The sequence below is a fragment of the Suncus etruscus genome, chromosome X (assembly GCF_024139225.1).
Source record: "Suncus etruscus isolate mSunEtr1 chromosome X, mSunEtr1.pri.cur, whole genome shotgun sequence".
Lineage (NCBI taxonomy): Eukaryota > Metazoa > Chordata > Mammalia > Eulipotyphla > Soricidae > Suncus > Suncus etruscus.
Window position 1 is genome coordinate 72,370,709 of NC_064868.1, and position 13,213 is coordinate 72,383,921.

General features: G+C 34.3%; 1 protein-coding gene across 1 annotated transcript in view; it reads left to right on the plus strand.

Moving 5' to 3' along the window:
• NRK (Nik related kinase) overlaps positions 1-13,213 on the plus strand; it is a 181,313-nt gene that overhangs the window by 92,448 nt on the left and 75,652 nt on the right. Inside the window, 2 exon segments of the mRNA XM_049766937.1 lie at positions 848-978; positions 3,000-3,054. Coding sequence (XP_049622894.1) covers positions 848-978; positions 3,000-3,054 — 186 coding nt within the window.

A 13,213-nucleotide genomic window follows, 5' to 3' on the forward strand; every position in this document is an offset into this window, starting at 1 on the left:
AATAAAAATATAGCTAAATGAGATTGTTTAAGATCAATGATGATTTGCACATACAATCAAACAGTTTTGCTCTTTCCAGATACATCCTTAACTGTCTTAGTGTAAATTTTTATATCTCTTTTTTGTCTAAAATTCTTCCAATTATTTTTCAGTCAATGATGTTTTCTTCTTTTACTGGAAACCATTCTACATCATAAATCGTTCTCATTTTTTTTTATCTCTGTCATAATTTTCTGGTCTAAATAACCCATCAACTTTAGCCATTATTTTGTCAATTTCTGAGGATAAAATATTAAATGTTTTCATTAAATATATCCCACTGATGAATAGAAGACAACCTATTCTCTCTAAGTTAAAATTGCATACCCTGGTAAATATGTACATCTGATTTAGAAGTATTTTTTACAAAGTTTAACCTAAATTTGATCTGAAAAAAATAAATATTTTTCTTTTCTATCAGTGTGATACAAACTTCTCAGGTCATATATTTTAGATGTTCCTTTTATTACATGTATTCCTTGAAATTTATGGCAGGTCTAAAAACTCTATATGTTATCATTGCAGTGATTCAAGATATATAGATGATATTCTATTTTTCATATTCATAGTAAACATTAGGCAAACATACCACAGATTTAAAATAGCTGTGTGCGTCTTTTAACAATATAAATAGCAGTATAGGCTCCCCTATCCCAGTTTTTCTTGGGTAGATTTCATATCAAAGTTTTCTGGACTTGAATGAAAACCTGTTACCCATTGTGGTTTTTGTAGTGGCATTTGAAGTTAAAATAATAACATGATGAAATTTTTGTTACTTTAAAATTATTTACATATACTGATTTTACAGTGGATTTTGGAGTGAGTGCCCAGGTAAGCAGAACTAATGGGAGACGAAATAGCTTCATTGGAACACCATACTGGATGGCACCAGAGGTGATTGACTGTGATGAGGATCCAAGGCGTTCCTATGATTACAGAGTAAGTGTGAGGATTCAGAATGAGTGGTAATAAACTTTGCAAAAGACTCTTGACTATATATTTTGGTCTATTCAAATTTCAATATAAAATACTAACCCTATGGGCCGGAGAGATAGCATGGAGGTAGGGCGTTTGCCTTGCATGCAGAAGGACAGTGGTTCGAATTCTGGCATCCATATGGTCCCCAAAGCCTGCCAGGAGCGATTTATGAATGTAGAGCCAGGAGTAACCTCTGAGCACTGCCGGGTGTGACTCAAAAACCAAAAAAAAATAATAACCTCAATTCCTGTAATTGGCTTGTTTATATTAAATATTATAATATTAAAATACTATTTTTTATTTTGGGATCACACCCAATGTGATAAGTACTTACTCCTAGCTCTACACTCATAACGTTCCTGGTGTTAGCATCAGTAGTGATTCGAAATAACACCAGGTTGGATGCCTCTGAGGCAAGTGGCCTACCCTCTGTACTTCCATTCTGGAAACAAGGTAATATTTTCTAATAATTTACACAAAATAAATCACTGTAATTTAGGCATATTTTACCAATCTAAGAAATTTTTCTTACGAGCTCTTGATAAGATAGTTTTATTACATTAGTCTATATGAAAATTTATCTTCCATAGTCAGAAGGCTTTGTGAATTGTAAAAATGAGAAAAGGAGTACCTACATGCTGATAATTAATCACCATAGTCATCTAGCTCCAAATGAAAAATAATTTGATTATTCAGAGTAACAGAAAATTCTTGGCATACTTACCCTCTGAACCATACCAAAAGTCAGTGGATGAGATAAATTAACTAACAATAATACCATTTATTAAAATTTTCACTAAACCTACAATTTGAAAGTATACATACATGTATATATCTCAAAAAATGATGTGGAGAGAAAACGTTTGAATTGTTATAGACTAGAAAACTACAATCACTTTGAACTCATCCAAGCAATTTAAATGTGGATTCTAGAACTCAAATGTCAAAATTGATTAACTTTAGGTTCATCTCATTTTCATTTTCTTTAATTGCCTTCTGCACGATCTTCAATCATATCTATTGACAGTCTGGTATAGTCCATTATCCTTAGAAGTCATGGAGATTATGGATGAATAATGTTTGTTGAGTAGCTTTCCATAAAAACAGTGATTTTTCACTATAAAATTGTTTTTGTCTTCCAAGGCCTTTCATCCATATTAATATTTTCTTATTAATATCTGTGCAATTGAAATTTTTAAACAGGCCATCACAACTCTTGAAACTAAGAGATCTATAAATTTGGGTTACTGAAAATTCAACTAATTTGTTTAAATCTAGAAAAAATCTTTACATCTAGCTCTTATCTCCTTACATATTTTCAGAAATAAAATGCAATTGATAACAGCAGTGAAGAAAAATTTAATTTTCTTTAATATGACTTTTTATTACAGTAAATAATGATCACTTTGCCAAATTGTCAAAAAGTGCATTATATAGTGTTTAATTTATATCAGTTCTATTAGCTGAACACAAATATTATTCATGTTTTATGTATGAAGAAATTGAGGTATATGGAATTAAATTTTTACCTAAAATCGTGCAGTTATTAAATCCTTGTCTTAGGATTTCATTTTAGTATATTTGTCTTGGTAATTTAATAAAAGCAGCAAAAAATATACCTAAAAATAATATTTTTCTTAAGATCAATCCTATCTGATATCAACTTGCTGTATAGTGCAAGATTGGTTTTATTAAGACTAATGATAGAAAATCCATGAAAATTTCTTCAAAGTTTGTTTTGATATTCTTTTTTTTTTTTTTGGTTTTTGGGTCACACCCGGGAACTCTCAGGGGTTACTCCTGGCTCTATGCTCAGAAGTCACTCAGGGACCATATGAGATGCCGGAATTCAAACCACAGACCTTCTGCATGCAAGGCAAATGGCTTACCTCCATGCTGTCTCTCCGGCCCCGTTGTTTTGTTATTCTAAATAATTCATTTTTCCTAATTTTACATGACTTTCGGTGATATTTTTCTTTCAGAGTGATGTTTGGTCTGTGGGAATCACTGCTATTGAAATGGCTGAAGGGGCTCCTCGTGAGTAAAATTGTTTAACATTTGTTAATTGATGCGTGTGGCTATCTTTGATCCAGTTACATAGAGAACTTCTTTGAGTTCCCTCTAGGAGACTGCATGCACTGACAGCAAAATATAAAGAAATGAGGGACCACACAAGGTTGTGTGGGAGAACAAGATGTTCTGATTATAATATGAAGAATCGGGGGTATACATGGGGTATTTTGCCAGTCACGGTTTTTTCTATTGTATGAAAAGAATGCTTTCCTTTGTTAAATTACAACTTACCTCTTTTGTATATGGAAGCTTCTACAACACATTTCACATGGATCTAGGTGGTATGCAAGCCTGATTAATAGACACATTTCAAGTAAGAATACAGAATTAAAAGAGAAGATAAATTTTAACATCTCAAAGCAGTTCCTATCCTAAGCCCTGGATGTCATTATAGATGTAGATTAAGGAGCTTTGCAAAGAGCAGGTTTTTGCTATCAAACTTCCTTTTTCTGAGGGAACAGGTTTTATTTTAGGGGCTAGGACATAACGAATTTCCCAAGATCTGACTAAGAAATAGTTTTTATTTATTTTGATTTTTTAAATTAATATATTTATTTAAACCCCTTGATTACAAACATGATTGTGGTTGGGTTTCAGTCATGTAAAGAACACCCCCTTCACCACTGCAACATTCCCATAACCAGTGTCCCAAATCTCCTTCCTCCCCACCTCACCCACCCTGTACTCTAGACATGCTTTCTACTTCCCTCATTCATTCACATTGTTATGATAGTTCTCAATGTAGTTATTTCTCTAACTGTACTCCTCACACTTTGTGGTGAGCTTCATGTAGTGAGCTGACACTTCCAGCCCTCCTCTCTTTTGTCTCTGAAAATTACTGCAAGAATATCTTTTAAGAAATAGTTTTTAAAAGAAAGAAGCTTATCTGAAAGAGATGCAAATCTATGCCTGGTAAAGGTTTTCTCAACAGCCCAATGCTATATTCTGGCCAAATTTTTTGGATTTCAATTCTAAGGCAAAAATTAGTGAGTACTCAAAGTCCTTGAGAGATACCCCAGTTTCAGAATATTCCTTTCTGTTTAAAACTGCAAGGTCATTTAGAAGACAATGAGAAATAAAGTTGTTTTTAAGTATCGTTTGGTGCTGAATTTTTCAGGCAAAAAAATTTAATTATGTTTATATTTGCTTGTATAAATGCTTATGTTTGGAATTAAAAAGCTCAAATATATACACACTTAATACAGCAGAAGGAAGATTCATATTTAGGGCAAATGTTTGTTATTAAGCATGAACATTATCACCCTCACTTATCGAAAATGTTGGCCAACCATCCACACTAAGGAAAGGTGTCACTGACAAGACATTTATTAGATTGTTTTTGTGATAATTAATGGTTAGGAAAATATGGAAAATATGGTTAACAGATCTGTCCCTGGGGAAGGTGAGATTACTACTTGTACGAATAAGTTTGTATTATTATATGGTTGCCTCATATCTGCCAAACTATAATCACCTTGTCAGTCATTATTGTATTATATGGTCAGATTGATTGTATATGTGCATAAAAAGTTTGCACTTACTAGTGGGTAAGAAATATACTTTGCATGTGGAGGACTAAGACTCAAATCTCCCACATCCCATATGTGGGATCATGTGGGAATCACTTTTGGTGATTCTTGAGCATTGCTGGTGGGCCCCCTCTCCTACAACAACAACAACAAGAGTCTGTAATTGATTCTTATATTTTTAATTTGTCATTTAACCTGAGAAGTCTGTGCTTCTAACAGTCCCAACCAAACAGAATCTAAAGACGTTTCAGTATATATTTATTGGTGGAATATTTTTACTACTCCAGACTTTTATGCTTGAGAAAATATTCCAGCTGTTCACTAAAATAGAGATAATACATGGCTATATTTTATATACTCCATGTATTTTCTATTTTCCATGGGTTTGGAAGTAAAAAGAAAGTCTGCTTCTTTGGAGTTAATCTAAAATTATCTATTAAATTATTTGCTCCTTTCAGTAACTTTGGCACACTTACTTGATCAAAGCCTCTGTTTCATTAAGTTTTCTGCACCATTCTATAATTTAAATGACTTATCAGATTCCTGTTATTTTAAAACAAATTTTTATTTACAGGAAAGTATAACCAGAATGTGAGTTTTGATATATAACAACTCATAAAATATTGTTTATACAAACTTCAATGATACTCATGAAACATTAGGTGAATTTTTAGAGAAATATCTAAAGTGTGTAAAAGTAGAGAAGATGGATTGCTTTTCTCTCCTTTCTATGTAGACATATTCTTGCAAGGTCACCCACACATTGTCTACCCACAAAGCTTTATAATTTTGGATTATTTTGGCAACATATTACAAAGCCAAAGGGAATATTTTTAAGAATTTTTATTGTGGCCAAAGTGAATTACAAATCTTTCACAGTAAGATTTAAGGCACATAGTGACAATGAATGAAGGGCATCCCCACCATCAGTGTTGCCCTCCCTCCAACCCTGTTCCCAGCATGCATCCCATTATCTCTCTCCTTTAACCCCCGCATAATGCTAGTGTAACTAGTCCCCATTTGTACAGCTTGTTGTAGATTGGGTATCGATTCTTTTGTCATTGACTTTGGGTTTGGTGTTCATATGTGCTTATTTTTTTATTTCCTCTAAATGCTCATACGACTATGTGGTCCTGGTATCATCCATTTTCCCCCTCAAATTGAGGCAGAATAAGATAATTCCAGTAATGTGATTCTGTTGGAGATATAAGAAAGGGGAAAAGGTAAAAAAAAAAAAAAACCTTAGGAGTTATAAGAAGAAAGGGAAAAAGAAGAAAAAGGTAACAAAATAAAACAAAAACAAAGCAGAAGCAACAAAAATACAAAAAAAGAATAAACAAAAAACCTAAACCAGAAACTATGAAACACACACAATGAAACAAACAAAACAAAACAAAAAAAAAAACCCCAAACCCCAGCAGCTACTTAAAAGGATTTGTGTTTCTTCTTGTTCTTCTTGTTCTTGTTCTTGTTCTTGTTCTTGTTCTTCTTGTTCTTCTTCTTCTTCTTGTTCTTCTTCTTGTTCTTCTTGTTCTTCTTGTTCTTCTTGTTCTTCTTGTTCTTCTTCTTCTTCTTCTTCTTCTTCTTCTTCTTCTTCTTCTTCTTCTTGTTCTTCTTCTTGTTCTTCTTCTTCTTGTTCTTGTTCTTCTTCTAATTCTTCTTCTTTTTCTAATTCTTCTTCTTCTTCTTCTTCTTCTTGTTCTTCTTCTTCTTCTTCTTCTTCTTCTTGTTCTTCTTCTTGTTCTTCTTCTTCTTGTTCTTGTTCTTCTAATTCTTCTTCTTTTTCTAATTCTTCTTCTTCTTCTTCTTCTTCTTCTTCTTCTTCTTCTTCTTCTTCTTCTTCTTCTTCTTCTTAATTCTTCTAATTCTTCTTCCTCCTCCTCCTCCTCCAAAGATACAGTAAGTATTGGGGAAATTAGAAAGGAAATTCAAAGAGAATATTTTTAAAGGATTAATAGTAGTGATAAAAATAATTGATGATTCATGGTGACAATGGATTATCTTTTTAATTTGTTACTTTGTTTCTTGCTTTAATATATTTCATATAGATCCTTTGATTTACAATGATATTAATAATGGTTTCCAATGTCCATACTTTCACTACTATATCCACCAATAGTGTACCTCATCCCTATCGTTGAATTATTTTGATGATTTGGCTTGGTTTAAAAGTGGGACAGATGTGAATGTCAGTTGGTGCTGCTTCTAATCTGTGGTCCTGAAAGCAACATGAATATGTTGGATGAGCAAGATAAAATTTATGGGGAACTTTTATATTCAATATATATAAAGTTGAAATGGCAATGGATATATGTATATAATGCCTCATCATTTCTATTTTCTTTCTTTTTTCTTCCTTTCTCTTTCTTTTGTCTTTCTTCTTTTTCTTTCTTTCTTCCTTCTTCCTTTCTTCCTTTCTTCCTTCTTCCTTCTTTCTTCCTTCCTTCTTCCTTCCTTCTTCCTTCCTTCTTCCTTCCTTCTTCCTTCCTTCCTTCCTTCCTTCTTTTCTTTCTTTCTTTCTTTCTTTCTTTCTTTCTTTCTTTCTTTCTTTCTTTCTTTCTTTCTTTCTTTCTTTCTTTCTTTCTTTCTTTCTTTCTTCCTTCCTTCCTTCCTTCTTCCTTCCTTCCTACCTACCTTCCTTCCTACCTACCTTCCTTCCTTTCTTCCTTCCTTCCTTCCTTCCTTCCTTCCTTCCTTTCTTTCTTTCTTTCTTTCTTTCTTTCTTTCTTTCTTTCTTTCTTTCTTTCTTTCTTTCTTTCTTTCTTTCTTTTTCTTTCTTTCTCTTTCTTTCTTTTTCTTTCTTTCTTTCTGCTTTTTTTGGGCCACACCTGGTGATGCTCAGGGGTTATTCGTCGGTATTAGCTCAGAAATCGCTCCTAACTTGGGGGACCATATGGGATGCCAGGGGATCTAACCGTGGTCTGTCCTAGTTTACCGCGTGCAAGGCAAATGCCCTACTGCTTGCACCACTTCTCTGGCCCTGATCTCTTTATTTTCTATGGGAAATATTCTTAGCCTGTAATATTACCACATACTGCTACTGTTACTTCTTTAATAAAGTTTAATTTATTTAAAGATCACATATTTGTTTTTAGGTAAGTTTGAGAAAGATTATTAAAAAAGAAAGGAAAGAAAGAAGCAAAATTAAAAAATTGTACAGTGACAAGCAAAATTGTGAAATTTATTGTATCTCTAATGAGATCATAAGTCATTATCAGGTTTAGTAAGCTCTTGTTGCTAGTTGACTATATTACATCATTTGTTTTTTCAGACACTGACTTCAGATACACAGTGTTTAAATTAGTGTCTCCTATGGGGAAAAAACAGTATGAAAGATGGAGTTGTCACGTGGCCGTAAAAACTACCCATATGGTCCAGGAATTCCAAGCACAATTGCTGATACTGCAGCTATTGTGGGGCATGTTTTCATCTGCCAGGGCTTCCCAAAGTATGACAAAGGGGGAGGTATGCCTGCACTCTCTACAAAAAAAAATTGGTGATATCAGAGCAAATACAGGCATACCTAGAGTTTAGTCAGATTGGTATCTTTGCAAAGATCCACGGAAGAGTGGTGAAGCAAGGCCAGTGACAACGTGGCAATTCTGGGTGATGGCTGCAGCAGGCATGACTTCAGCAGGGCAGGGACTTCGCCTTCCCTCTCCTCCCAAGATTGTCAGCTTTCAGTTGTGTACCCATAATTTTTCATGGTTTGATATAGCTCTCTTTCGAAAACAGTGAGTCTATGGAGCTTTCCAGGTGCAGACATGCACTGCTTCTACTTCTTTTTCCCGTTTTTAAATACATGATATGGTATTCTATATTACTTCCAATGATTACAATTAGTTAAAAGGTATGACTACACTGAATAGTAATTTTTACTATCATTCCAAGTATTCCTCACTATGATTAAAAATAGGCTTATATTATTTTAGTTGCATATTTCTTAAATTGTTAGGTTTATTTTTGCCGTATAAAATATTTATTCATGGGTGAAAATGCAACAATGAACAAACTCGCAGGACCAATATATGGATAGTATGGCAGAGTATATAAATGTCAATATTCTTGCAAAATAATGTAGCAAACCAATAGATTCTTTTTTTTTTTTTTTTGGTTTTTCGGGCCACACCCATTTGATGCTCAGGGGTTACTCCTGGCTAAGCACTCAGAAATTGCCCCTGGCTTGGGGGGACCATATGGGACACTGGGGGATCGAACCGCAGTCCTTCCTTGGCTAGCGTTTGTAAGGCAGACACCTTGCCTCTAGTGCCACCTCGCCGGCCCCAATAGATTTCTTTTTTAATTTCAATGACTAAAATAAAATTCAGTCTTCTATTTGAAGGTCATGTACTCTGCCACTGAGCCACATTCCAGATCTCAGAGTCTGCACTCAAATTGATATAGAGTAGAACAAGTAAGCCTTGATATGTAAATGAAATTGTGCAAATTTGGTTATAAGAAATGTGAAATAGTCCTATAGAGCATGTTTTTCCACAACTTTTTATTGTCTCTAGTAATAACTGCAAAAATATCTCTGGTTATGGTAATTATCTCTGTGAAAATGACATTCTAAGCTTTATATTATCTGATCGTTGCCTCCGAGATCCAAGTTGCATTTGTTGCATTTGTTCTTTGGTGACTCTCCCCTAGAGAAGTAAAAGAGCAAAATAATATTTTCCCTAAAAGTTGTCATAGGGACTTTGTATGAATAAAGTATAGTTCCACTGGGAGCCAATGAGATAGTATTGTGGGCAGGATGCTTAACTTGCATGCAGTCAACCCAGATTTGATCCCTGTACCCTGTATAGTCCAAAAAACACCACCAGGAGTTATTCCTGAGACCAGAGACAAGAGTTACTTTTGAACATCGCAGTGTGCTCCCCCCCCCCCACAAAAAAGGAAAACAAAACAATTGCACTATTACAAATAGGACTTTTTTTTAAGTCTTTGGGTTATTATAGAAATTTAAACTTACTGTGGAGATATTTAAATCTGAACCAAGGCTGGAAATTTAGCTCAATAGGCTGATCACAAACATTGTTTGCAGGGGATCTAGATTAAATCCCTGGCAATATAATATCCCCTGAATAGTGCTTGGAACAACTCTTAAGGGAAGGGCCCAAGAACTCACCACTTGTTGACACCTAAAAAATCTTTTAAAGCAGAATTGGTAGTCATTTATTCAATCATCAAACATTGATGTACAAAATAGTGTACTTTGTATTTTGTACTTTGGATATTCCCTTTCTTCACTTTGCAGGATCCATACTCCATATTTACTATATAAAACAATTTAACTTTAAAACACCAAACCTCAAAATATCATTTGCAGGGAAGTATTGAATAGGGCTATTGCTAGAAAAGTGAATCACTTAATATATTCAAGATAAACTTGACAAATCACTCCAATTTTTATTTCTCATCAAGTATCTATACCAGCCAGTCTATACCAGCCAGTATAATCAGCTGAACCTGTACCACCCAATCTGAATTATATATTTTCATATTTTGTCATTCTCCTTAGTACTTTTATTTTTGGGTTTTGTTGGCCACACTTGGCTATGTTCAGGGGTAATTCTGGTTCTGCACTCTGGAATTATCCCGGTAGTGCTAGGGGGACCATAATAGATGCCAGAGATGGAACCCTAGTCACCCTGATACAAGGCAAGCACCCTACTTTCTGTACTATTGCTTTTCTCCCCCCAAATATTTTGTTTGATTATGGGTCACGCCTTGCAGCTTAAAGTGTTATTCCTGTCTCTGCACTCAGCAAACACTCCTGGTGATGCTTTAAAGCAGGGGTGACAATCACTTTTTCCCTTTAGACTATTTCATCTTAAGAAATATTTTATATGGAATAACATGAATTTTCGTTATTGACAATGTACAAAATTCATAATTATTAGTCTTTTTAATGAGTGTCTAATACAGGGATTTCAAACTCGCAGCTTGTGGGCCATTTGCGGCCCTCCTACATTTTGTGGCCCTCAGCCGGCGTTCAAATATCGCAGTATTCACGATTATTCGCTTACCTAATAATCGCAATAAAAATCGCATTAGTAAGAAAAAAATCACATTAAACATTCACATACCCTGAGCAGTTCCATTCAAGGTATGCAAATGTTTAATGCGATTTTTTGCGATTTTTTTTTACTAATGCAATTTTTTATTGCGAATATTCGGTAAGCAAAATCCCTTATGCGGCCCTGCCTCACCCCAACTTTGACTCCTGCGGCCCCCAAGTAAATTGAGACCCTTGCTTTAAAGAAATGAGAATATTAGTAAAAGTTTGTTAATGTGTACACAAAGAGTGAATGGGACATTTATTACTATGCCTTAAATTAAACAATATAGACACAGAAGGGACCACTTATACTAGCAGCCCAGGGGGCAAAGAAGGGGTGATATGGGATCCATGTTGGGAACAGGGTTGGAGGGAGGACAACATTGATGGTGAGAATGCCCCTGATTCAATGTTGTACCTGAAATACTACTGTGACTGATTTGTAATTCACTTTGGACAAAATAAAAATTATTAATATAAAGAAAAACAAGAACAACAAAAACAAAAATATACAGTTGCTATCTGAAAAATCTCTTATAAACATTATATATTCCATTTCTTTGCAGACTGCTACTTTATCCTCCATAAAATAGTCTATTCCATTCTGATCCCCATTATTTTTCACAAAAAATTTTGTATTGTATTTTTAAGGGCTTCTAAATATAGTACCATATCATCCACAAATAATGATAGCTTGATTTCTTCTCTTCTTATGTGGATGCACTTGTTATCTTATTTTTGCCTGATTGCTATGGCCAGCATTTTCAGTCTTATAGTGAGTAGAAGTGGTGAGAGTGGGCAAATTTGTCTTGTGCCTGATCGTAGAGGGAAGGGTTTTAGTTTTCCCCATTGAGTATAATGTTTTCTGGGAGCTTATTGTAAATAGCTTTGGCTACATTGATGAAAATTCATTCAATTCCAGTTTTGTTGAGAACTGTATGACTGAATGCTGGACCATAACAAATGCTTTCTTTGTATATACTGAGGTGGTCATATGTTTTTTTTTTTCTTTCATTGACTTGGTGTTATGTTGATTGGCTTATGTATGTTAAACCATCCTTGCATCCTTGGGATGAGTACTAATTAGGCATGGTGCATGACATTTTTAAAGAATTATTGAACTATATTTACTAGAATTCTGCTAAGGATCTTTGCAACTCTAACTTTGTTCATCAAGAAGACTGGCAGGTAATTATTTTTGTGTGTCTGTATTTAGTCTTAGGGTGATATTTGATTAATAGAAAATATTTAGGAATGTTTCCATTCCTTCAATATCCTGGAAGATTCTGTAAAGTATTTGCAGTAGGTCATCCTACTGTAGGTCATTTGAGTAGGTTTGAAAGGGGAGCTGAAATGATAATACAGTGGGGAGGGTGTTTGACTTACATACAACCAACTCGGATTGATCTTCAATCTACTATGGTCCCCTGATCCTCCCAGGAGTGGTTTCTGAGTGTAGATCCAGGATTAACCCGAGTGCCACCGAGCATGACCCAAAAACAAACAAAAAATTGATTATTGAACCCATCTGGGCCTGAGCTTTTGTTTGGAAAATACTTTGATTAATCATTTAAATTTCCTCGATAGTGTTAGGTCTGTTCAGTTATTCCAACTCACCTTGTTTCAGTCTTGGGAGGTTATAGACATCAATTAATTTTCCATGACTTCTGTTTTCTCTCATTTGAGATCATAGAAGTGTTTAAAGTAATTTCTGAAGACATCTTTTATTTCTATGGTGTCAGTTGTGATTCCCCCTTTTGTTTATTCTTGACTTTATTAAGGTTCATTCTTTTTTGTGGTGAGTCTTGGTAGTAATTTTTAGGTGCATCCTCCTACCTGCTTTATTGGTCATTTTTTCACTTTCTTAATTTATGCAATCAAATTTTTATGTCAGTCCTTTTTTCCTTTCAAATGATTGCTTGAAAAGCTATGGACTTTCATCTTAATGCTTTTGCCGTGTTCCACAAATCATGGTAGCTTGTATCCCTATATTTATTTGTTTCCCAGAATTTTTTTATTTTCTATTTGATTTTCTTTCTGAGCCACAGGTTGTTCATTAATGAACTATTTAGTTTCCAGGTGTTTTCATTGTTTCTCAGATTCTGTTTGTGGTTAAAATACATTTTAGTGCTTCATTCTCTGAGATGGTTCTTGCTATGATTCCTATCCTCTTGCTATTATTCAGGTATTTTTTATATCCCATCATATGGTCTATTCTGGTTAATTCATTAATGTGCAATAAAGGAGAATGTATATTTGACTTTTGAAGGTGAAAATTCTTATTTATATCTACTAAGCACCTCTCTAGTATTTCCTTCAAAGCAAGTATTTCCTTACTGAGTTTTAGTCTAGTTGATATATTGAGAGGAGACAGAGTGCTATTGAAATTTCCTACTAATTTTTGTTCTTAATAATGTCTTTTTTAATGCTCTTACAAACTTTTAAATTCAAAATTCTGCTTTGGGACTGGAATGATAGCACAGCAACAGGGAGTTTGGCTTGCATGTGGCCCACTTTGGATGGGCCTCGA